Below are 26,754 nucleotides of genomic sequence, written 5' to 3' on the forward strand. Positions count from 1 at the left end.
GACATACAATTCTCATGGTTCTCACAATTCAAGCCTTTTTTAGAATCATACTTGCACAATGCTGTTACAAAGATCACAAGGTGCTATATTGCCACAAGTGATAAACAGCGCTTTAAAAAAAAAATGGATAGAAAGAAGATATAAAAAAAATGAAAATTACCAATTTGTGAAATGACTAAACCACTGCTAGCATGTTAAATGCATGCCTAATGTAACATGTTTAGAGGATGCCATTTGGGGAGGCTGGATTTAATTATTAACTTACTCTGAATTTGAATGTGGGCCATATAGACTGGCAAAGTAAAGTGGAAAAAGAGTTTAATAATCTCTTTGTTATTTCCAGGGTGGTGGTGATGATGCATATCTTTGCATTAGTAAAGTTCATCATGCTGTCATCAGGACAGCTTTCCTGGTTGGGCGATCTTATCCAGAATTTGACTCGAAGGTACTGTAATTTCATGTTATTACAGGGTTGAACTCTGAATGCCCTTGTTACAAAATACCTTGCACAGTACAAACAAACATGTCAAGATAAGTTGTCTTGCTAACAAAACCCATGGAGACCTGTGATATTTGTCCCGTTTTGTCATACAGAATCTGGACTTCTGTATGAAAATCTTCTTGCATCATGGAAAACAACTGCAAAAGTTAAAGAAGCTGTCTGAAGGGGTTGCACTTTAGGAAACTTTATCCTGGCTCTGGCTCTCTGCAGAGTTATTTTTATGCATTTTGCACAGTAGTATGTAATGGAGAATTCTAAACTTAATATGTCTGTATGCAGTTGTTCTATATAATTCTTATGCTGCTGCACAAAGCAATAAATAGGGCCTTTCTTCAACTGTTTCTACAGAATGTAGATATGGTTGTTATTCTACACACAGATTAGTATATCTCGGAGGGAAAAAAATGCACTATCAAGATTTTAGGTCCTTATTTGGATCAAGGTGTTTGCATTCAGTTGGCTTCATTTTGCAACAATAAATATTAGAGAAATCATTGCCTCATTCCTGACAAGTTCAGTGTATACCTGTTTTTACTGGTATTGTAGAAAACCGGTAAAGACGGCACATGATAACGGAGTTAAGAGGACTGAGGTTTGAAGTATTCTTTGAATGATTCCATATCATATTTGAAGGATCCAGTTTTTGTTTAATTATGTGATCAATAGGCTTAGCAAGCCCCAAATTGGCTGCTGAAAAATGATCAGTCTAGTTACATGTTGGTCTTTAGTTTTCAAAAGCATTAAAGTTTACAAGCCAGCAGGATGGTGCTGAAGACATTTGAGAAGGTCACTAAACTTATAATGGGAAGCAGCCCTGACTTGTCTTGCTAAATATTTCTTATCTGCTTCATAAAATCCAACTAATTAAACCTGTTTGGGTTTCGTATATTCTTTCTTTGATAATGATAGGTCCCTGATAAGCTTTTGACAGAAGCAGTTGCAATATATGTGATGGTTTATCTTTTGAGATACAAAAGTTAAATCTGCATTGCCTGTTTTCCAGAGTGCTTTGGAGAATACATCTTGGAGACTGGCTGATGACCTTATCCAGTGTTCTTTCAGAAGAAAAATTCACCTTCCAGCTTCTACAGGAAGATATAATCTGGATGCAAACTATTACATATTTCTGGCTGATGGTGAAATCAGTACAGGTAAAAAGTTTATGACTGTAGGAAAAAAACATTAAATTAAGTTTCACATCAGGCATATTTTTCATGCTGAATTCCAAGCATTACTTGGTTGTCACCTGTTGCTAGCTAATGTTTAGGTTGGAGAAGGAAAAATAATTCTTGATTCATGATTAATCTTAATGGGGTTATGGAAGAGCGTTAATAATAGGTACAGATATGGCAACCTTTCTCTTCCTTGAGTCTTTAACATATTGCATTTGTACTTTGTAGAGTTATACCATGCTTGCAGCTGCCGTCAATATGAAACTAAATAAATCCCTCCTTCCTTATTTTTATTGGTACATGTGTGATCTTTCTATTGCAGATTCACAATATGAATAGCAATGGAAATTTCATACAAGACTTCATACTACATTTTTAAGAAATGCCCAAGCAGTTTAACTTGGATTGCTTTCCAGATGATCTGTGACTCTCATCATTCCCAAACAACATTTTTATTGTACTGGTAAATTAAGCTGAGAGTTGTAAATTAACACATTGGGAAATTAAATCTTAGCCATTAACGAGATTCTGATGCCACAATTATACACTGCTCAAAAAAATAAAGGGATCACAAAAATAAGACACCCTAGATCTGAATGAATGAAATATTCTTATGAAATACTTTGTTCATTACATAGTTGAATGTGCCGACAACAAACTCACACAAATTTTTTCAATGGAAATCAAATTTAGCAACCCATTGAGGTCTGGATTTGGAGTTACACTCAAAATTAAAGTGGAAAAAAACACTATAGGCTGATCCAACTTTGATGTAATGTCCTTAAAACAAGGCAAAATGAGGTTCAGTAGTGTCTGTGGCCTCCACGTGCCTGTATGATCTCCCTACAATGTCTGGGCAAGCTCCTGATGAGGTGGCAGATGGTCTCCTGAGGGATCTCCTCCCACACCTGGACTAAAGCATCCCCCAACTCCTAGACAGTCTGTGGTGCAATGTGGCATTGGTGAATGGAGCAAGATATGATGTCCCAGATGTGCTCAATTGGATTCAGGTCTGGGGAACGGGCGGGCCAGTCCATAGCATCAATGCTTTCGTTTTGCAGGAACTGCTGACACACTCCAGCCACATGAGGTCTAGCATTGTCTTGCATTAGGAGGAACCCAGGGCCAACTGCACCAGCATATGGTCTCACAAGGGGTCTGAGGATCTCATCTCAGTACCTAATAGCAGTCGGGCTACCTCTGGCGAGCACATGGAGGGCTGTGCGGCCCCCTAAAGAAATGCCACCCCACACCATTACTGACCCACTGCCAAACCGGTCATGCTGGAGGATTTTGAAGACAGCAGAACGTTCTCCATGGCGTCTCCAGACCCTGTCATGTCTGTCACATGTGCTCAGTGTGAACCTGCTTTCATCTGTGAAGAGTACAGGGCACCAGTGGCGAATTTGCCAATCTTGGTGTTCTCTGGCAAATACCAAACATCCTGCACGGTGTTGGGCTGTAAGCACAACCCCCACCTGTGGATGTCGGGCCCTCATACCACCCTCATGAAGTCTGTTTCTGACCGTTTGAGCAGCCACATGCACATTTGTGGCCCGCTGGAGGTCATTTTGCAGGGCTCTGGCAGTGCTCCTCCTATCCCTCCTTGCACAAAGGCGGAGGTAGCGGTCCTGATGCTGGGTTGTTGCCCTCCTACGGCCTCCTCCATGTCTCCTGAGGTACTGGCCTGTCTCCTGGTTCTGGACATTACGCTGACAGACACAGCAAACCTTCTTGCCACAGCTCGCATTGATGTGCCATCCTGGATGAGCTGCATTACCTGAGCCACTTGTGTGGGTTGTAGACTCCGTCTCATGCTATCACTAGAGTGAAAGCACCACCAGCATTCAAAAGTGACCAAACCATCAGCCAGAAAGCATAGGAACTGAGAAATGATCTGTGGTCACCACCTGCAGAACCACTCCTTTATTGGGGATGTCTTGCTACCTGCCTATACTTTCCACCTGTTGTCTATTCCATTTGCACAACAGCATGTGAAATGGATTGTCAATCAGTGTTGCTACCTAAGTGGACAGTTTGATTTCACAGAAGTGTGATTGACTTGGAGTTACATTGTGTTGTTTAAGTGTTCCCTTTATTTTTTTGAGCAGTGTATTTATGTATTATTTCAATTCATATAGCCATTCATTTCAAATAGAATACTCTGGATGGCTCAGAGCAATTAAAAGCAATATGAAAAACCCAATAATAAAAAAAACTCTTAAGTGGTAAGAACAATATAAAAACCATGTAAAAACACAGTTCAAAGTCAAGTCATACCAAAACTCATCAACAATAATCAACATAGCCACCGTAAGGGCACTATCCACGCTCAGTTCCCCACACCAGTAGCAAAACCAAGTCTCTTAGGCCCTATGCAATTCTAGTAGGATTGGGGCTAATCTAGGGGGATAATGTTTCAAAGGATGGAACACAACAGAAAAGATCTTTTCCTGGGCCTCAACAGATGACGTCCCTAGTAGGTGCAATGTAGAGCATACCTTTTTTAGATGTAGACAGATATAGTTGGAGAGAGGTGGTCCTTCAAGTAACCTAAAGGGTCATCACCAGCACCTTGAATTGAATCCAGAAGCAAACCGATAACCAATAAATACTACTTGCAGAGTAGAGGTGTAACTTGTGCCGAATGAAGAGTGCACAATACCCACTCGCATAGCTGCATTCTGCATAAGCTGAAGTTTCCAATACTTTTCAAGGGCAGCCTCCTGTAGAGTGCATTGTAGTTGTCCACATGGGATGTGTGATTAATTGTGGGCAGGGCCTCCCAGGCCAGCAATGGGTGCTACTGGCATGCAACACACAGTTATGTAAAGTTGTTCCTGGTCACAGCTGCCACTTGTCACTAGGAGCCAGAGAGACCCCCAAATTGTGCACAGGGTCCTGCTGGTGCTTGTGCAACCCCATCCAGAACAAGAGTTGGAATGTCCCCAGAATCGGGGCTCCCCAAAACCCAAAGCCACTAGGTTGGTCCACACCCTTCAGACATTGAGACAGGATCACCTAAATTCATAGCACCACCTAATTGTCTTGCAGCAGAGATAAACAGCATACTGATAATTATGATATTATTGCATACTGTTGTTAATTTTTCCATGGCAAAGGATTATAATGTCAACACGTGGAATGCATTAAAATGCTAATTTTCACCTAGAAACATTTGCGGGGTTGACTTTGGGTAGCAAATTGGAACCACATAGAGAAACCAGTCTCTGCAGCAAACAATTTCTTTTCTGAAGTCTTCACCGGTGGAGAGAATGTTATTTACTCTTCCTTTGTTGGTAGTGCATAATCTATTATTGTCCCCTCCTACCCCCCCCCCCCCAGGAGGTGCAATCTACAAACACCACCAACAGCCTCTGATTACAAACGGAAAATACAACGTTCTAAGTCCATTAAAAGATATTGGAGGATCCCGCTCTCCATTCCTGATCAAAATCCATGGCAAGTTTAATTTTTGTAAAACACTATAAAATGCATATGTACAAAATGGGGCTCTTGTTGTGTGATGGCTTGGGGTGGAGTTATATGAAGAGGTCCAATTGTTATTGCCTAGCTAGCAGGTTGGATAGCTCACAAAGATTTGATTATTTTATTTCGTCTTCACTTCCAAAGAAAGTTGTTTTGCTCCAGAAAACATTGCAGGGAAACTTGGGAAAATACTATGGAAATATCTTTTTGGCCATGTGGACATCTTGTGGGTATTCAAAATCTGCAAACAAAATACAGTGCAATGATTAGCTTGCAATAGAATAAATAAGGGAAGAAGGCAGCTAAAATGACTTTGATACAGTCTTTTGCTCTTCTCTGACTCTGAAATGAAATGGAAACGTATTTTTAAGAGCAAGTGCTTCTTAGCACTGCAACTCAAGTCATTATCAAGTGTCTTGTATTTTTTTTTCCTTTCAGGTGCATTAATGTTTATTGGATGGATAACTACAGTTAGCATAGGGGTGATCGTTGCCCGGTTTTTCAAGCCTGTCTGGACTAATACTCTACTGTTTGGAGAAGAGATTTGGTTTCAGGTGGGGAAAATGAATTGTGGGGAGTCTTTATTCTATATTGATGCATACAAAATATGTCTGGCAATGTTTTACTATTATTTATTTTTATTCATTTATTTATTTAATTTCTACTAGCTGCCTGTCTCAGCCAAATAAATAAGAGTAGAGTAGAGTAGAGTAGTGTAGAGTAGAGTAGAGTAGAGTAGAGAGTAGAGTGAGAGGAGAGAGAGAGGAGAGGAGAGAAGAGAATTATTGGCCAAGTGTGATTGGACACACAAGGAATTTGTCTTGGTGCAAATGCTCTCAGTATACATAAAAGAAAAGATACACTTATCAAGAGTCAAGAATCATCAGGTACAACACTTAATAATAGTCGTAGGGTACAATAAGCAATCAAATACTAGGAAACAGTCAATATAAATAGTAAGGATATAAGTGACAAAGTTAGAGTCATACAGTCACAAGTGGGAGGGGAGGGCGATAAGGATGACGCTGGTAACTTACAATTCTAAAACTATAAAACAGTTAAAACAACTAAAAACAATAAAAACACCCAAAAATTCATTCAGCTGATGAGATACTTAGCCAACTAACAGTAAATCTAGGAAATGGGGCCCTTAGCATATTCCAAGACCCAGGCCTGAGTACATAGTCAAGATTTTAAAGCCTTACAAAAGGTCTTATACCAGAGTTTGCTTGTTTGTTCTATTCTTAACTGATGAATTTTCTATCAAACATTCTTAGTAATAGAATATGTGTAATAGGCTACTCTTTAGCATTTCCTAATGTTATTTTTTTTAAATATAACTTTTCTAGATCCATCGTTCCTTGATGATAATAACAATATTGCTCACAAGCATATCTTTTGTTCTTCCTTTTATATATCGAGGAGGCTGGAATAAAGTAAGTGACAAGATAAATATGGATTTATCTGCTTAAAATCTAACAACAATCATTTAAATCTTATTTCAAGGGCTTGGTATTCTGTCCTTATCCCCTGTTTAAATACAAGACAGTATTCTAAAGTTACTGTTGTGATATGTATGTTGCAAAAAAGGAAAATGATTGTGCTGCTTGCCAAGTTTGGAACATCCTTGGGATCCAGTGGCTGGTCCCTACCTTCTTGATCCTCACTAAATCTTTGAAAACCAAGGGCTGTTTTGTGGGGTGTTTATGCTGGTTTAATGTTTTTTTTTAATTTTTATTATTATTTGTAAGCTTCCCAGGGTTATGCTTTGTAACATAGGACAGCTATGTACAGTAAATCTTTTAAATAAACGAAGTACATAAAAAGCCTAATTATAACTAACATTCATTTTTTTAATATAGCAAGCAGGTTTTCACCCCTATTTTGGCAGCACTGTGATGGCTCTGGCACTTTTTCAGTCTCTTATGGCAGCGTTCAGACCCCCTCTACAAGCACCAAGGTATTCTGATTTTGTACTGTACTCTTAATTGCTCAAATGTTTCTTAACAAAATTGTTAGTAGGTTATTGGAAGATTTAAATGATCATTCAGCTTAGTATCCTTTCGATGCCAAACTACCTTCTAGAATTATCAGCCAAGTATTGATGTTGGCCAGTTTGGACCTGCAGGTTGGGAATTATAGGGATTTCATTTAACACATGTGGAAGTACCTTATTCTGTGTCTTTTATCTTAGGAATTTAGCCCCTGCAAACCTCCAAAGGTCTTCTGCAGACACTATTTTTTCCAGCTTGTATAAATGTTTAAATGAAAATCCATAATATATTTCTGCTTCCCTTCCCCCCTCCCTTTCCTTTTCTTTCCTTTCCTTTCCTTTCTCCTTTCCTTTCCTTTCCTTTCCTTTCCTTTCCTTTCCTTTCCTTTCCTTTCCTTTCCTCTCCTCTCCTCTCCTCCTTTCCTTTCTCCTTTCCTTTCCCTTTCCTTTCCTTTCCTTTCCTTTCCTTTCCTTTCCTTTTCCTTTCCTTTCCCTTTCCTTTCCCTTTCCTTTCCCTTTCCCTTTCCCTTTCCCTTTCCCTCCTTCCCTTTCCTTTCCTTTCCTTCCTTTCCTTTCCTTTCCTTTCCTTTCCTTTCCTTTCCTTTCTTTCCTTTCCTTTCCTTTCCTTTCCTTTCCTTTCCTTTCCTTTCCTTTCCTTTCCTTTCCTTTCCTTTCCTTGAAATAAGAAATGACTTCTTCTTTCCTTTCTGGGGACAGAAGGCAGATTTTCAACTGGTTACATTGGAGTGCTGGCACAACTGCTAGAATATTAGCCGGTGAGTTTCCTATTTTAACTCTTCCGTGTACAACTGCATGTCACATAAGAGGAAAAAGCCACTTTTCTGCTCTCTGCTGACTGCTTGAAATTCCTCTAATGCAGTCTGTTGCTTTCCAGATGTGTTGGACCACTCTCTGACTATTCTCCATTCAGCATAATCTCAGAATTCAGGGAGTTGCATTTAACATATCTAGTAGGCACCGGTTTGCAAAATGCTACTGTGGCATGTGGGATTTCGCTCTTCTGGTTATAATCCAACTACATCTATAAAAGTTCCGTCTAGTACAGTAGTGCATTTAGATTATTTAAAGAATGGGAAGCTAGCAGCCTGCAAAATAAAGCTGCCTGGTATAATCTTTATTTACTGCAGTGATTCTGGGCCTCACATATACTTTAAAGATATTCTCAGAAAATAAAAACAGCAGAGGACTGGAACTCAGTGTCTGAGCAGAAATTAGGGTTCAGCTCACAGAAATAAATCTGCCCAAATGCTTCAAACAAAGAGAGAAGCCAAAGAAGCCGAGTCATCCTGGTAAATGGGATGGTGGGAGCCAGTTTTGTGAGAATGCCCACAAACGCTCCCAAGATTTTATGTGGAGTAGATGGTAAAAAAATGTTGGGATTCTCTGATTTAAAGGCTCTGCAGCACTCGCCTATTGAAGTGGAGAGGATGTAAAGTTCCCCCAGCTATTAACAGCGGCTAGGATTGTATTTGATAAAAACTGGAAAAATGAGAAAACACCATCACAGGAGGAAATCATTAAGAAAATATTGGAATGTGCTGAAATGAGATTGACATTTGAAATTAGAGAACAAGACGATAAACAATTTTATAAAATTTGGGATCTATTCTATCAATGGTTAGACAATAAAATACAGTAATGAAATATGTAGACTCTTAGAAAATAATAAATATACAAAGATGTACTTCTTATTATATCTACAAAATGATTTTAGGATAGATTTGGGATGATAATATGAACTGTTATAAAACAAACTAAGTAAATTATGATTATCTTGTAAAACATGAATGATTAAAAGTATAGTCAAATGATTGATTAATGATACTAAGGTATTTAATTTTTGATTGAAAATACAAGATTATATGCAATGTAATTGTAACTGAAGACTAAGAAATGGAAGCACAAAACAATTTGTAAACCAACCGGCACACTGTATGTACACATATGGAAGATGGCTTGATGTTTTTATGTTTTGTTTATGTTTGTTTTTAAAAACCAATAAAATTTATTAAAAAAACCAATAAAAAATAGAAAAAAAATAAAGAAAAAAAATAAAGTTCCCCCAGGGAAACAAGCATGCCCCAATGCTCCCTAATTCCATCTCTACAAAAGATTTGAATGAATGTTTTGGTGCACAGTACTTTTTGAATGCCTCAGAAAGGAATCTAAATTTGGTCTTGTTCTTAACTAGTGGTAACAATATTCCTGGGAATGGACTTGCCAGCTCTCGACCTTCCTCCATGGGATACTTACGTAATGATTGGATTTGTAGCTTGGCATGTTGGGATTGATGTGCTTCTGGAGTTACACGGCTACTGCCTCATCCGCAAAGGTTTGCATGGAGAATAATCAAATTACAAAAGAACAATTTTTCTGGGTTTTTTTTGTTTTTTGTTTTGGCAGGGCAGGGGTGGCTTTCTGGAAGATCTTGGCTTTTGCTATTTGTGATTACTTCGTACACTTTTTCCTGTGACACATTCCTATACAAGTCACAGAAACAATAGGCAGCTCAATATTTTAATCATTGAGTTTGGTTGCCTTGTTACACAAAGATTTATATTTACTGTTTCTTAAAGTACTGAATTGTTAATTTTAGCGAGGTGAGGTTTTGCTGTGCAAAACTGCATATGAACAAAAATCTGTTCTTAGATTAGAAACCTGCGATGCCACAAAACATAATAATCATGATGTAAAACTTCAGGGAGGGAATTCCACCATTTTGTCTTGTTGCTGTTCAGATAGACCAAGAGAATTTCATTGTTTGGCTTCTGTTAACAGAGAAAAATAGCATTTTGGAATCCAAATAGTATTTTCAGGTGAGGAGGTGAAAGAGAAATCCCAATTCACCTCTCCTGCTAGAAAACTATAATGCTGTGTCATTTGGACAGCTAGTTACTGTACAGAAAATAGCACTGTGCTGAGAATGCCAATAAAAATGCCTTTCACTGACTTGCTGTGAAAGGGCAGGTTTTAAGTAGCATTTAAGTGGACGAGTATTCTTTCTCCTCTAGCCACACTTAATAATATCTCTGTGTGTATACGTGTACATATAGAGACTTATACATGAGACACTGTGCCATTTTTCAGATGAAGCCATCCACAGCCATTATGGCCAGTATTTTATTTTTGTAATGCAACAAATGGCAGGAAGGATTTCCCCCCCCCCCCCAGATGCCTTTGAGGGGGGCAGTTATTGCAAATTGGAACAAAGAGCTATATAGAAAAAAAGGCAGAATTGTAATTATATTTGTCTCTAAAGGCCTATGTTTGACCTCCTGGGGGCCATCCAATGTGAAACTTAAAAGGCAACACATTTTAAGGGGAAAAAAAACAAACATAATGAATTTCAAACATATCCTATTAAATAGATCTTTATTGTACTGTGAATGGATGAGTGGTCGTATTACAGTGAACCTAGTATGTTGTATGGTTTGTATGTACAATATTATCTTTTTGGATAAAGTATTTCTTTTATTTTGTCTGGGGAATTCCGAGAATTGAACTCCATACATCTTAAAGTTGCCATGGTTGAGAAACACTGATTTAAGGTGATAGTATGTATGTGAGTGAACGGAAGAAAGCTTTCCTGCAGAATAGCTTTAATTATACTTCTCTTTTACAGTTGAGGTGTTGGAGGATGACAGGGTACAAATATTGCAATCCATATCTTCTGCAGAAGCCCAGGTAAGCGTAGCGCTTTGTCAGATGGTGAAGAGAATGGAAAGACAAACTTACTTGGTTTTAACATGAAACACCTTCTAAGATCTATATTATTTTATGACAATAGGGTTAGAGCATATGAATACTTCTTTTTCTCCTTAGGAAAGAGAAGCCTCTCTGGGGGTCATGTCTCGGCTAGTATTTTTCATTTTCAGATGATTTTTCATTAACAGATGATCCTGTTAATTTTATCATCCTTGAAATGCTAGTATTGTTTTTCACAGATTAACTTTCTAATACTCTCTTTCATTTCTACCACTACCATCAAGAATAATTATAGACATGCCTTTTTCTGATGTGGTTTAATCATTTCATAAATGAGTAAACAAATTTTCTTTTCCCCCTTTTCTTCCCCCAGGGCCATACATTTAAAAAAGCAATGCTGTTCATCTACATTTGTGGCAACATAGCATTTCTTGTCACCTTCATAACAGCAGTTGTGCAAGTATGATTCCTCAAAAAGCCGTGACTAAAGACTTTGTCATTACAGTTCAAAATAACTTCTTACTAGATTTCATATCTGTCAACGAAACTTATCTCCAAGATGTGAGAACAACTCTTCACCACACAGCCATTGAAGAGCAAACTTTCTTGGTCTTGATAAGAATCTGCCCCAAAGATGCTGCTGCATGTGTCTCGTGTTTCCTACATTTTGTCTTCCCTCCCACACACAAATAATCACTATTTCAGTATTATGAAGCCCATCTCCAAGTACAGACATTTTTAGAAGAAGCTCCTTTACCTGGAATTTTTTTGAATTCAAGATATTTGTATGAGGAGAACACTCTTTGGAAGTATTTATTACTGATTTTTAGATTGATTGAGATGTGCAATAACACATATTATTCCAAGAGTGATGACAATTGTTTGAACATTGTTGTTTCTTGACACTTCTAAACACTTGAATATGTTTGTAGACTACCTCTTTCTCTTGAAAATAACTAGGTACTATACAGATTGTCCTCTTTAGCATGTATTTAATGAATAATGCCTAGCATATTGTTTCTAAAGTTAGGATGATCTCTAATTGTATTCATCCATTGGTGACCCTTCTGTTACAGACCTGTGTATGTGTTCTACAGGGTTAGAAGAACCTCTAGAGAAGAAGTTGAATGTATGTATGTTGAATGTATGACCCTGATCCTAAAGAGGCTTCAGGAAAATCTTTCAGCTCAGTCTCCTTGGTGTTAGACTGTTTCCATTAGTATGCTCCATAAAAATGATGTCCGTGACCAGCAACACTGTAGTTTTATAGATGTATATTGCACACCAAAGATTTAATATTTTTAATTTTATGAAATTCTTGTCTGTTTTTGAAGGGAATTTCTTTATAACTTCTAAGCAGCGTTGAACGAAATATATAGCTGCTAGTCATATTACTACCGTATTCGCTGCAAATATATTTTCCATTAGAGAGTTTGTTCACCTATTATGTTAAGTAGAGTGTCATATCTTCTTAAATTTCTATGACGTAGTATTTATGTAATGTAATTTTGCTAGATATTTTTCTCTAGGCAGCAACTGTACCCATCACCTATGAATCAGTGTCTGAAAACTTAATAAAGATAACATTAAAATAATAAATCTGTGAGAATTGTGATGTCTAGAAATGAGAAGAAAAACTTGCTAGTTCTTTTAAGACACAAAATTCCGTCTAAGACCCTTGTAGTTATTTTAAAATACTGCTGGTTCCAATCTTGCTTTTAGATCGGAAATTATTAGTAAGGTGATAACAGCTTCCATTAGAAAATTATAAGCAGTCTTGTGAATGATTTGCAATATACTCCTGTGTACACAACTAGAAGTCAGAATAGGTAGATTATGGAAAAAGAAAATTATTTTCATCCTCATATTTTTCATCACAAATATATAAGCAACATAGAAAATATCATCTGTAGCAGTGTATTTTAAATAGGCTTTGACCAAGTTTTCTTTTGGGGAAGAAGATAGCTTCATAGTCTCGTGTATAATGTATTGTTCATATATTTCCCACAGGATAAGTGCATTTTAATTCCATTTTGGCCTTTTCACTGGCCTCTTTCATTCCTAGGAAACATGCATAGTGCCTTCTGAAGTATTTTTAGATTGGACTCTTAAATACACCAAAATAACATTTCCACAATTGAGACACTGTGTGGTGCTATTGATCAGGTTTATAGCCATAGCTTGTCATGTTGAAGTTGTCCACAGTAGTCTAAACTTTCCAAGAGAAATACATTTGGAAAATGCATAATATTAACAAAACATCTGAATTACACTGAATATTTTTCAGAACACAAATATGAAATACTGTATCCAAACATACAGACTCAACCAAACAAGAAAGCCTTGCATATATCATAATAGAACATTTTGATTTCTGGGCCAAGCTGCATTCAGAAGCAGATACCGATGGCCAGTGTGATTTTTATAACCCAGTTTCTGAGTAATGGCAAGTGTCTAAGTATTGAGATACTTTGATGATAAATGCAAGATTTGGTAACTAAACTGGGAGAGAGGTATGTACATTCCAGCTCAAAAGCAAACTTTTTATCAGAGGGCTAGAGGAAATGAACTATTGGACAAGGATGCCTTACTGGCTAAATTCCAAAGATGAGCAATAAACACAGATAGGAATATAGCAAGCAAATGACATGGGTAGAGTGGCCCACATTTCCCAAACAATGGGGCATTTTCCAATGTTCAAAGGAAAATGAGATGGCTGCCTCTCCAGGATACATTACTATTGATAATATTAGGGGTACTTTAATGGCTTTATCCACCAGCCATAATAAAGCTCTTATTCTTTACAAGTGAACTGTTGGTAAATGACATAGCTTCTGCTGGCTATGCTGGAGGTCATCAGCTTCCAATATCAAACACACATGGAGAATGCTTGTGTCAAGTTTGAAAACCACTGCTGAAATGGAATAGAGTTTAGTAATTGGAAAGTCAGCATGTATCCTATATTCATGTTTAGGTGTAGTCAGAGAAGAAGATTGAGAAGACTCCTTCAACAAAACGAGATGCATTTGTATTCATGACAATGACCCTTCAGCTCTTATAAAATACAACAAGGCTGACAAATTCCTAACAAATGCCACTAATAATTCCTTGAGGAACACACTGTTTTAACAATATTCATTTATGGATCAGAGTATCCATATATCAGGACTGGAAAACATTCATTTTCCTGTAAAGTGCCATTATTCTTATGGATGTATAGTTGAGTAAGTAAAAGCTACCCAGGTCCAAAACATAGAAAATTATTCTTTTGCTTTTGTTAAACTGCCAGACTTTTAGCATTATATCACTGCAGCTGTTTAAATCACCTTTTTCCCCAGTTTTGCCATTCTCATTCTCAGAGCTGTAAAAAAAAAAGCAAAAGTAAAATATTATATATTGATATGATATTGTAAAATTATAGTATTAATTAGTCAGAGAGTGTATACTTACCTCACAAGATTAGTCCCAGAAAGTACTGTTAAGTTAGTATAAAAGAAGACCAGAAATTAATAAATGTACTGTCAAGTTACAGCATAGCCACATGAGAAATAAAGAATGGATGATTTTCAAACTTATAGTGACAGCTGAATCTGCGTTCCATATTTACCTAAATAATTTGGCTTTTCATTACAAGTCTAGACTTCTGTCCGTAATGAATATAATACCAATGTAAGGGTTAGTTTGTTCACTTGCACTAATCTAAAATAGAATCAAGTTTTCCTATGGTATTTACCTTTCTAAAACATCTGTCCACTTTTGCAGGCTTACAAGTCACTGTAAGTTTAGAAATACAGGTACTCCTCAACTTATAACTACAACCGAGCCCCAAATTTCCATTCCTAAGCAAGATAGTTAAGTGAATGTTGCTCCATTTCTTGCCACAGTTGTTAAGTGAAATTTTGCAGTTGTTAAGTTAGTAACACAGATGTTAAGTGCATCTGGTTTCCCCATTGACTTTGCTTGTTAGAAGATTGCAAAAGATGATCACATGACCCTGGGACACTGCAAATAAGCCAATTACCAAGCATCTTAATTTTGATCATGTGACTGTGGGGAATGCTGCAATGGTCTAAAGCTGAAACATATACATAAGTCAACTTTTTTTTTCAGTGCCATTGTAACTTTACTAAATGAACTGTTGTAAATTGAGGACTACCAGTATGTTGGCTAACGAATTCTGGGAGTTAAAGTTCACACATTTTAAAGTTGCCAAGTTTGAAAAATACTGCCATGAATCATTTAGTGATTCACATTTCATCTAGACGCCTGGCTGGTCTGAAATCTGTATTATATTTTTTAAGACAACTTTGTTAATATGAATGTTGAGGCCCATCATTTCTACCTCATCAAGATGTGAAACAATTATAAAGTGAAGAGGCTTTCTTCCAGTCTACAGTTGCTTACATCCTTTCTTATACATTGGGTTTTAGTGCGCCCTATATTTTATTTTATTCTTTAGTGCCTTTTAGGCTTTGGTTTTCTACAAAGAAAACTATTTTATCTTTTCCATTAAAAAGACTGCCATTGATTTCAGTGGTTTTAGACAAAGGAATTTTGCTGAAAATATTCCAAGAAAAGAACGTTACTCACTTCACAAACAACCCTTTGTACGTTGCTACCTTATTCTTCCTGGCTTTGTTTTCCTTTTAGAACAAGCAGTATAATTATGAGATTGTTTTGGAAAATTACTCATTTCCCTGCGTTCTCTGATTATTCAGTAAGTGTTATGGCAGAGGGACAATGTGTGGGAAAACTATGGAGGAGGGGACCAAGTCAAGGGCAATCGAATTGCTTCAATAGTAGATAGCAAATATTATGTGGGTCTGTCTACAGCTGATGTGCTTATTTCAGTTCCATACTGAGAATGACGGGTAGGGCAATGCCTCTGTAACATTAAAGAAATTGTGGATAAAGAGAAAGCACTGACTAAGTTCATTAGCAAAGCATGCACAATATATTCCTTATGGACAAAATTGGGCTACTCATTATATGTTGGGTTGTTTTAACAGCATTAAAACAGCATTCCATATGTTAAGGAGGAAAAACAAAAAGCTAGCAATTGCAACTTAGAAATGTTTTATAGACACTACCCTTCAATACTTGGGAGGTCCATAACCATGGATTCAAAGAAATACATCAAGTTCTTATCATCATCATCAGTTGTCATCAGTTCTTATACCATTCCTCACAGACTTAAGTCCTAGACCTGTGATGGCTAACCTATGGCCCTGTGTGTTAAAGGGGACACACAACACAACATTTTGGGTGACATGCCAGCATTCAACACTTGACAACTATTCTTGAAAGCATGCCTATTTATCACTTGATTTTCAAAGCCTACGGAGCTGAATGAGAATTGGCTGTGTTCTCATATGGCCTCTGAAAATGGATGGCAATTCAGTTGCAGTTAAATTTTTACACTGTATGAAGAGGTATTTCCTTTTTTTATCTCTTGAATCTCTCAGCAATCACCAAAACTGCTGCTAGATTGCCCTGCAGGGCAATTCCAAGAATACTCAGGATAATCATGCAATAAAGTATCTTCTTCAATGATTTTGAGGGGGATAAATCTGCTTTCCCTTCGGCTCCATCATCAAGATGGTTTAATCCAGTACCCACCTATTTAAAGCAGCCAAGTCAAGTTTTACTTATGAAAACCCTGTTGAAGCTCTAACCCCTTTTAGCTTTAACTTCTGAACTCTTTTTTTTTTTACTTTTAATTTGTAAATCTTAGCTTCATTTTTAATTTCATTCTTAACTATGCGTTATTAGTTTACAATGTTCTTTGTAAACCACCCAGAATCACTTAGATGAAGTGGGTGGTGTATAAATTTGATTAATAAATATCACGCAGGACATTGTCTCCTTGTAGATATGTCCCTTTGGGCTTCACTATATTCATCTCAAACATTTAGATCTCCAATATTTTTTTCCCCCACCCAAAGGAAACCAAACTTGGACAGCCAATTAACTTTGCACTCTCTCATCACTCAAGAATGTGAGGCGTGTATAAGAATATACCAACTGTTCTTTTAATAAGTGGGCATTGCTCTCTCTCCTATACCGTATCAGTCTGCTACTATTGAACTGGCATTTTAACATGTGTTATCAAGCTATAAATTGCAGGCTACTGTCAAGCTCTGTGAGTCAAACTGAGAAGGAATGCCACATTGGACCAATGTTTTGGGAACTCTGCTGGTCTGCCTGCTGTGAATAACTCTGAGATAATGAGAGTTAGGAATTGGTCCTAGAATGTCCACTTCCAAACTTCTCTGACAGCTTCCAGGTAAAAAGAATTATAATCAACAATGCAGCACCTTCAGGGACAGTCCAAGTTGAGGTATACCCTGGCCCAAATGGTATGCTAACTGGATTATACTACAGTATTGTGAAAGCTTATGATCTACTTGCTGCCTATGTTGCAACAACACTTCCACTGTTTGTTCTGCAGGAAACAGAGTGCCTTTCTATAGCCATTGGTCTAAGTCAGGAGTGTCAAACTCGAGGCCCGGGGGCCAGATGTATGGGGTGCTTAGATCTGGCCTGTGGGGCCACTCGGGAAACAGTGAAGGACCGGCCCGTGGTACCCCTGCCAGAGAAAATGGAGCTTGCAAGGGCTGCGGGAGGCCCTCACGAGTTCTGTTTTCACTGGCAGAGGGTTGCAGGAGGCTGTTGGAGCTCAAAATGGACCTTGGGAGCCCATTTTCACTGGTAGAACACTCGGGCCACCACAGGAGCCCAACACAAGTGGCGTTGAGCTGGCCATGCCCTCTCCCAAGGTCAAACACAACCCTGATGCGGCCCTGAATGAAATAAAGTTTGATACTCCTGGTCTAAGTCCACAAGGCAGGATTCAGTGCTTCTACTGAGAGAGAGTAAAGAGGCTTTAAATATTAATATCATCTTTTGAGAGATTTGCAAACTAGAAACAAGAATCAGTTGGACTTCTGGAAAGCTTTCTAGTCTTCATATCTATTCTAAACTCCAAGGCACATTAATTGGGATATGATTGTTATAAAACAGGAAAGATTTGGCCTTCATTTCTCAAAATATATTTTTCTAAAGCGTGTGTGTGTGTGTGTGTTTGTGTATGAATCTTGTCTGCAAAGAGATGGCTGCAATCTCCAAGCACTGAATGAGGCAAGAACTTGTACTATTTTATCAACGTAACTTTTTCTTCCATAAAATTCTTCTTGAAAGTGCAAGAATTATATAGAGCATATGTGGTTTATTGCTACCAAATGTACTTTTTTTTGCTGACCAATGAAAGAAACTTCAGCTTATTGCTTTCCCTTGCACTTCTCTTTCTATTCCCACCATGTCATAAGCCTGAGATCTGTATCAGCAGTTGGGATCGCTAGACATTTGCCAAAGAAGACATTCTAGCTATGCTTTTATTTCTCAACATCATTTCCTGTTCAGTACTTAAACAATAATGAACGAAGGGAAGATAGGGCATCCTTTCTTTGCTTTGTCCACTAAATAGGATTAAAAGACCAATTTAGAGCATCTTAGATGAAAAGCAAACATTTTATCTTAGACCAAATATAGGCTTGCATGAACAAAAGGCTTGATTGTATGTAGATTGTGCTATCTGTTTTGTGGTTGTCGAAGAAAGCTACTATTAGTTGTGTTTGCATGGACGCAAAATAAAAATATGAACTCTGACACCACTTGATTTTAAGGCTATTATGATCTGAAAAACATTTTGAATGCAAAAGATTAATAGTGAGATGATTTCATGCAAAAGATTAGAAAATGTAACAGTTTTTATTAAAGGTAGATATACAGTCTGAGATTAATAAAAGAAATGGATTTCTGTTATTTTTAGCTATTAAAATAGGCATTCTCTGTTAAAACAGGATAAAATTATATATTAAAAGTTGCATTATGTCCTATCAAATGAAACAGGCACTATCGAATAATGATTAAGGCAAGACATATGAGTAAATTCCAAAAATGGAAAGAAAGGTTATTATTTAATCACCAAACTGCAATTTGATTTGATTTGCCACATATTGCATAGGTGCAGTGAGAATTCTTAATACTATTTTCAAAACATGCTTAAATTAGAAAGTAAAATATCTGATTTGCATTATTATTCTGATCTGATTTTAGTAATATTAAACAAACTTTCTGTTCTGATCACTTAGATCCTTCAAAGTGCTATGACTGCACGTTATTAAAAATTAAATAAAGCCCTCAAACAAGTCTCCTCAATCTGCAGCCCTCCGGATGCATTGGACTTCATTTTCTATGATGTATAATCAATCTAGTATGTTCAACTCAACTCAACCACTGAAAATGTCAGCAAGGGACTATGGAAACTGGGAATTCAATACATGAGGAAGGGTGGATTAGAATTTAGAAGAGCAGGAAGAAATTGGTTAGAGGTTGCAGATGAATCAGAATTAAAATGAAAAACAAGAAGGGGAAGAGAGTGATGTGAGTAATGAATCTGTTACACAAGAGTACAGCAATGCTTTGACTTGCCCATTTTTTTACCTGTTAAGGAAGGTTCTTCTGTTCCATCACTTGCTACATGGCCATCAAGTTGACCATTAAAGGTAGAACAGCTCAAACTTTCTTCTTGTTCTTTCAGTGACATGGAATTTCTGTAAAGTGGCTTGTTTATGTTGTCTCCAGAAGTTTTAGTCTGTGATCCTGCACATGTCTGATTGGATGGCTGAAAGACCTGGCTATAAGGACCCACTGGATGATAAAGAGGTGTCTCGATTTTTTTCCCTTCATCTTCACTGTCATCGCTGATGACAACAAGTTCCGCATGGATAATTCCATCATACCCACAGATTTTTTTATTCAGTTCTTCATCATCCACATGCTGGTATCCCATGAAAATCATTGTAACCGGTTCTTCTGTATCATCCACATAACATGGCATAGCTTGGACCACGCTATAATTATCCTCACTCTCTAGTGTTACCGGAGAAGAGTTTTTGATCTTTTGATCTTGGTACTCCTTCATCTTTTGATATGACTGAGCAGTTTCTTGTATAGCTTCTCTTTGGGCAGAAGATACTAGCTTATTTTGAGGACTAACCTGTAAGGGCCTTCCTAATGGTTGACTAACTGGACAGTGAGAATTCTGCTGGCAGCTCTTTGAAGTATCTAGACCATCTTTTTTAACATCATGCCATTTATCCTTATCAACAAGTTCACTAGAAAAATTGTCAAGGTGGCTGATCTTATTCTGGTTTTTATCTTTTCCATCATTTGCTTCTTGGATGAATTTATCCTTTTGAGGCGTTCTGGGTCTGCAAAACTGGTTGGCATATACCGGCTCATGATATTCAGTGGGAGACTTGGATTGTTTCTCAGTGGCTTGTCTTAAGATATCCTCCACTTCAACTGGAGCAAGATCATCCACGTCATCATTCTTTACGCTCCCATTGGCGCACACCGCATAGACCGACTTTCTGCCATCGTCATACACTTTGACTCCTGCTCCTTTAAATTCTTCTGAAGGAAGGGGGATTGTTGACAAAACTGTACTCTCCCCAGTCTTCGTGTCTTTTTTTACTTTAATTTCCATAGCAAACAAAGCTGTGGGGAAGAAGCAAGCAACCTTTTAAAAGGTAATTATTAGCTAATGATATTGTCAGGTCCAAGCCCAGAGAACACACAGAGAAATCCAATCCACTTTAATTCTTGATTTGCTTACACCTAATGGACAGAATGTTGCCAGACTAAAGCTATAACTTTCTAACCAAAAAGTATAAACACATCCCGAGAGACTCTATGGCTACTCTGAATTTCTTCTCCATTCCCTATCCAGCTCAGGATTGCACAGTGTCTTAATCATGGCCTCTCTCTGAGAAAGCTCTGTGTTGCCAACAGTGTCCCCCACGGCTCCTTTTTTTTTTGCATTACAAATTTTCATTACAAATAAACAACTTTAAAAATCTATAAGAAAAATTTATAAGAGATAGCAGTAGATCTGTGTGCCAGCAAGGAGGCTGAATAATTTCAAGTCTTGTGCATGGGGAATTTCCCCTACCCCAGTTAGCTTTTCACTTACAATTCTTTTTCTCCATATAGGAAGCAGGAAGTAAATTGCAGTATATTGGGACAAAAACTGCTAGGAAGTGGAGAGGCATCAACACTAGAGAAAGATTGAACACTTCCATCCAATCTACCTGCTTCTTCCAGTTGATGTCACCCAACTCCTTTTTATTTAAGTCCAATTTAGCTCTAATTCAAAAATTGATTTCAGCTAAGAGGGCAGTGAGGAAGTAAACATAATTTCCTCCTCATTTTCAAAGTATCTTTTCTACAATTGCTCTGCTGTTCTTACCTGGCCACTATCCAGTAAAGATTAGAATAAGGTGCAAATGGCTTTGGCTGTACTGCAGAAATCTCCGTATAAATACAATATGACTTTTTATAGGCTCAATTTTATTGTAATAAAACTGAGCCTATACATACAGGCATCTGGTAGAAGCCATGATGACATCATGTATATTATGATATAAACATGTCAATAACTGAACAAGGAGAGATTTAACCTGGAATTTCACAAATGACCAATCTCATCTCATGTTGTCAATGATGACATGACACATATGACTTATTTGCTTTTGTCAAACTCCTTCCCCTGAGGAGTTGCAGTTCTTGCCTCCCCATTGTAGTTCTGTGTTATTGATGATCACATTTTAAATGATGGAGGTAGGGTGAATTTGGAAGCAATTTCAATGAGAATGTCAGCTTTGCAAAGAAATCTATGCAAGTTAACACCCCAAAAATTTACCAGTAAATTTGTTTATCCACAATACTATAAATCATTTGTGATCCATCAATTGCCAGGAAATAGAAAGCTTTTCCTTTTTTTTTTTTTTTGCAAGACCCAATAATTTGGTGGCCCATCTCCAGCTAAAGCTTGGATTCACACTGAAGCTTCTGCAACTATCACTAGCTGGTATATTCCTGATTTTCTCAAATGAATGTCTTCTAGATGTGCTGGATTACAACTCTCAGAATTTTAATTCATGCTGGTTGGTCTTCTAGAAGTTATACTCCAACATATGAGGTCCCAGGTTGTTGGGACAATATGATGACTCTGTAAACTGTAAAGCACTGTGAAGCGGTATATAAGACTAAGTGCTATTGCTAAGTGCTATATCTGGAAGATACCAGGCTGGGCAAAATCAAATGCAGATAATATAGGACTAGACAGTCATATTCAGATATCAACACCCAGAAGTGGCTGGAAAACAGCCTGACATTGTTTTAACTTCTTCCAGTGTGAAAGCTAAAAAGCAAGAAGAGAAAAATCTGCCTTGGCCTGATTTGCTGCCATTCCTACAGCAACAAAAAATCCCCTTCCCCACTTCACTCACAAAAAAAACAACCAAAGAGAATTTTGTAGCCTAATGCTTTTCATGACAGATCTTTGTGCTGAAGAGAGGAGACAAACTGATGCAAAATGTCTTAGTTTCATCCCTGTTCTTTTGCTTAGGCTGCTAAAGTAGAACTAAGTTACCACCAGCTTGATCATAAGTGATCTAAGAATAAATGTCAGATTTCTGTTGAGACTCTAGAAAAAGAACAGAGAAGAGCAACCAGGATGATTAGGGGACTGGAGACTAAAACATATGAAGAACGGTTACAGGAACTGGGCATGTGCTAGTCTCGTGAAGAGAAGGACCAGGGGAGACATGATAGCAGTCTTCCAATATTTGAGGGGCTGCCACAGAGAGGAGGGGGGTCAAGCTATTTTCTAAAGTGCCTGTAGGCCAGACAAGGAATAATGGATGGAAACTGAACAAGGAGAGATTTAACCTGGAAATAAGGAGAAACTTTCTGAGAGTGAGAACAATCAACCAATAGAACAGCTTGCCCTCGGAAGTTGTGGGAACGCCATCACTTGAGACTTTCAAGAAGAGAGTGGACTCCCATCTGTCAGAAATGGTGTAGGGTCTCCCGCTTGGGCGGGGGGGTTGGACTAGATGACCTACAAGGTCCCTTTCAACTCTGATTATCTGTTATCTGTTATCTCTAACATTACACACATTTTTGGGAAATGTGGACTTGCTTCATTGTGAAGCAGAATCCACATGTGGAAATTCAACCATTTAAGCTCTCCCAAGTCATAATTTCTGTTCATGTGATTACATGGAATGGAATGCATCTAGAGGGCACGAGTTAGAAAATGTTGGTCGTATGCAATTTCGTATGAACTTATAAAATGACACACCAGCAACAATCATGCGTGCTATTTTTAGACACTTAGATTGTTTTCAAAATGTAAGACCGTACATATGGTTTTTTTCCTTGAATTCAACTATTAATCTGTACCTTTTCGATTTTCTTCTTCATCACCTGTTTGCAGATGGCCTGTCTTTTTAAGTGCAGAAGGTTTGAAAGGTTTTGGAAGGTCTGGTATGTTGGCATATATATAGTCAGCTGGCTCTATAAAAAGGGATTGTTAATTAATACATAGATCACTTCTGCTTTTGTATAAAATAATTTGAATTATACTTAAGAGAAACATACCTTCGGTAGTCTCTACTCTTTCCACTTTCACAGACTAAAAAAAAAAAGCAACAAAGAACGCTGTGATGTTTCCCATCATTTTAAACAATTACAATACAGTTGCTTATTACTTTCTTTTAGGTTAGCCGATATAACCAATTCCATGTGGTGACTCGGGAATATATCCCATGGCACATTTTTCAGGAAATGTGCATAAAATCTCAGCTTAAAAAGTAATTGGGATTGAAAATTAATTTGTATAAAACAGGGAGGAGCAATATTTTGGTGCCCAAGGGTCATGCTTTGACACAGTGGTAGGATTCAAATTTTTTTACTACCGGTTCTGTGGACGTGGTTTGGTGGGCATGGTGTGGCTTGATGGGTGTGGCTTGGTGGGCATGGCAGGGGAAAAATACTGCAAAATCCCATTCCCTCCCCACCCTACTCACCTGCTTTCCAGCTCTGTTCTCCTGTGCAGGGCAACAAAAGAAGACCCAGCCAATCAGCTGGGACTCAAAAAGCAGAGAATAGATGGGGATGAGGCCAGTCAGAGGTGGTATTTGCCGGTTCTCCGAACTACTCAAAATTTCCACTGCCAGTTCTCCAGAACTGGTCAGAACCTGCTGAATACCACCTCTGCTTTGACAGGAACTGAGGAAGGGGGAGGAAGGCTGAAAAGTGAGTGGCACCATATTTTTGGAGAGGAAAACTTCCTGTGTCCTTGCAGCAGTGGTGGTATTCTACCGGATCAGCCCGGTTCTGCCGAGCCGGTAGCGCCAATGAGCAGTGGAGACCAAACTGGTTCTCTCCACCACTCTGCTATCGGGCCCACCTGCCCGCCTGGGCTCCCATACTCGCCTTTATCCTCTGCTTTTGAAGTGCAGCTGCCTTGTGCGGCACAGCAAAGTGCGGCATGGCAGCCGCTGAAGCAACAGGGAGAGTGCAGGCTTGCAGGAGGTGAATTGGAATGCCTCTACACCTGCACAAAATGCACATTTGGTGCGCGCACACAAAGTGCGCCCACCAAGCCATGCCCACCAAACTGATGGTAAAAATCTTTGAACCCCACCACTGCCTTGCAAGCAAGTATGTGGACTGTTTTACTCCTTTTTAAAAAATTGTTCACAAACTTCGTGTTATCCTACATTATTGTGTGTGTTGTTGGGAAAAAGGAAGGAGAAGGGAATCATCGCGAAAAAAAACAAGTATGGAGAAAAATTGGCAACGAAGCAAAGAAGTAAAAAGCCCACTTTCTTTCTCAGAGCTGTGCTGTTACAGGGAGCCTTCGACTTTACAGCAGTTTGTTTAATGACTGTCCTCAGAGTTACAATGGCACTGAAAAAAGTGACGCGACAATTTTTCACATTTATGACCACTGCAGCATCCTCGTTATCATGTGACCATCTGACAAGCAAAGCCAATGGGCGAAGCCAGGTTCACTCAACCACTGTGTTGCTAAGTGAATGACTGCAGCGATTCACTTACTAACTGCGACAAGAAAAGTCGTAAAATGGGTCAAAACTCACTTAACCAATTAGCCACAGAAATGTTGGGCTCAATTGTGATTGTAAGTCGAGGACTATCTGTATTGTACAAATGCAGCTCGGCTCTAAAAATCAAAGTTTCTCTCTTCCCAAAATGGAGCAAGCATTTCCTTTGTACATTTCGGGTATTCAAATGATTACAAAAACCTTTCAAGTGGTAAATGTGTTTGTCGTTTCCAGCCAATAACACAAGATTTCCCCTCCATGTATCTGTAGTACTACTATAGTCTCAATAAAATGGAGCATTTTTCAAACTGTAGCAATTGCATAGTATGTCTCTGCAGAATTATTTCAGAGCAAGCTTCAAAGTTCAGACGTCTTCGTCTGAAGGATGAATAAATATGGATCATTCTTTTTCTTCCTTTTGGGGTTTGGGGAGGGCAAGGGAATGTCCTTGACATTTAGGTAATATAAATACAGTTATTAGTTAATATCAAATCATTTCATGTTGTAATAATACTTTGGCGCATAACACAAAGTACAATTATATGCTGCTACAGGGTTAAAATAGAAATTTAGAGAAAATTTTCTATGATGTGGAACAAATTTGGCAAGGCTTGGTAATAATATAACCGGATTGATCCTGACATTTACTTTGTGTACAGTATCTGATCCTGAGCTTCACTTTTGTAAGTTTTTGGGTATTATTAATTTCTAGTGCTGTGCGTCAGATTGTAGCCTTCAATATTTCCTTGTTTTCATCCCCGTGCCTACCTTAAGGCTCATTTGTTATATCTGACAGATCAGTTGACTGTATCAGTGGCAACAGGATTTTAAAATTAGATGCTGACCTTTATAATGTCTTCTGTGGTCCTTTCAACAGATTTAAGCTTCTTCAAAATGGCTTTTTCTTTTATCGAGATTGTCAATTCTTCTTTCTCAAGATCCTCAATTTCTTGCTCCAGCCTGCATAGATGTGATATTAGATAGACCACAGATTAACAGTAATGAGTACATGACAGAGAACCATTTTTCTCAGTTTGGCACTTGTTGGAGTTCAACTCCTAGAATTTGAAGGTTTGGAAACTGTGGGAACTGCACTCCCAACTCAGATGGGGATATCAATTTGAAAAAGTCTGTTCCAGAATTAGGATTGTCCCAAGATAATTAATTGCCTGCTTCCGTGTACAATATGTGTACATATACAATATGAGAAGCCATGGTGCCACAAAGGTTAATTCTGCCAATTGTGGGCAGTTCAATCCTGACCGGCTCAAGGTTGACTCAGCCTTCTATCTTTCTGAGGTTGGTAAAATGAGGACCCATATTGTTGGGGGCAATATGCTGACTCTATAAAACTTTTTGGGCTCCTGTGCCAAAAATTGTATGTGCACTGGCATTCACGCTTGCATGCCAACATCCAGAAGGCAATGCATGCCCCCCATGCCCCCTGCACATGTGCGCGCAACCCCCCCGCCCCCTGTTACTTGCACTGCGCCTCACAGCTGATTTTCAGCCTGTTTGAGGCCTTTTGACCTCCCAGAGGTTTGAAAAAAGCCTCTGCAGGCTTTGCAGGCCGAATAATTTGCCTGTTTCATCACTTCCGGTATTACAGGAAGTGATGAAATGGGCCTATTCATCCTGCAAAGCCTGCAGAGGCTTTTTCAAACCTCTGGGAGGCCGAAAAGGCCTCAAACCAGCTGAAAATCAACTGTGAGGCATATGCATGCGCAGTGAGGTAAGTTTGCCTGAGGCTCGAGTGCTGGCACAAATGGCTCTGCGTTCCACCTGTGGCACACATGCCATAGGTTCCCCATCATGGCTATAAATTGATTAGAGAGGGCTGTAAAGCACTAAGAAGCAATATATAAGTCTAAGTGCTATTGCTATAGCACT

At 38.3% G+C, this 26,754-nt stretch overlaps 2 protein-coding genes across 5 annotated transcripts in view; one reads left to right on the forward strand and one right to left on the reverse strand.

Moving 5' to 3' along the window:
* FRRS1 (ferric chelate reductase 1) overlaps positions 1-12,327 on the forward strand; it is a 32,518-nt gene extending 20,191 nt beyond the window's left edge. Inside the window, exons 7-16 of the mRNA XM_026674089.2 lie at positions 344-445; positions 1,506-1,653; positions 5,020-5,136; positions 5,602-5,717; positions 6,513-6,599; positions 7,026-7,123; positions 7,874-7,932; positions 9,369-9,509; positions 10,800-10,861; positions 11,256-12,327. Of these exons, the coding sequence (XP_026529874.1) occupies positions 344-445; positions 1,506-1,653; positions 5,020-5,136; positions 5,602-5,717; positions 6,513-6,599; positions 7,026-7,123; positions 7,874-7,932; positions 9,369-9,509; positions 10,800-10,861; positions 11,256-11,348 (1,023 nt within the window). The 3' untranslated portion in view covers positions 11,349-12,327. The remainder of the gene's footprint in view (positions 1-343; positions 446-1,505; positions 1,654-5,019; positions 5,137-5,601; positions 5,718-6,512; positions 6,600-7,025; positions 7,124-7,873; positions 7,933-9,368; positions 9,510-10,799; positions 10,862-11,255) is intronic.
* Positions 12,328-13,032: 705 nt separating this feature from the next.
* The window catches only part of PALMD (palmdelphin), a 78,704-nt gene continuing 64,982 nt past the window's right edge, over positions 13,033-26,754 (reverse strand). For all 4 annotated transcript variants that reach the window (XM_087960619.1, XM_087960621.1, XM_087960620.1 and 1 more), the window contains 5 exons: positions 25,710-25,824; positions 23,396-23,429; positions 23,198-23,311; positions 19,388-20,446; positions 13,033-14,243 (listed from right to left, as the gene is read on the reverse strand). In XM_087960619.1, the coding sequence (XP_087816745.1) occupies positions 14,200-14,243; positions 19,388-20,446; positions 23,198-23,311; positions 23,396-23,429; positions 25,710-25,824 (1,366 nt within the window). In that variant the 3' untranslated portion in view covers positions 13,033-14,199. The remainder of the gene's footprint in view (positions 14,244-19,387; positions 20,447-23,197; positions 23,312-23,395; positions 23,430-25,709; positions 25,825-26,754) is intronic.

The sequence above is a fragment of the Notechis scutatus genome, chromosome 3, assembly GCF_049901735.1.
Source record: "Notechis scutatus isolate UNSWTSFEM ecotype Mainland chromosome 3, rNotScu1.2, whole genome shotgun sequence".
In the NCBI taxonomy this organism is placed as follows: Eukaryota; Metazoa; Chordata; class Lepidosauria; order Squamata; family Elapidae; genus Notechis; species Notechis scutatus.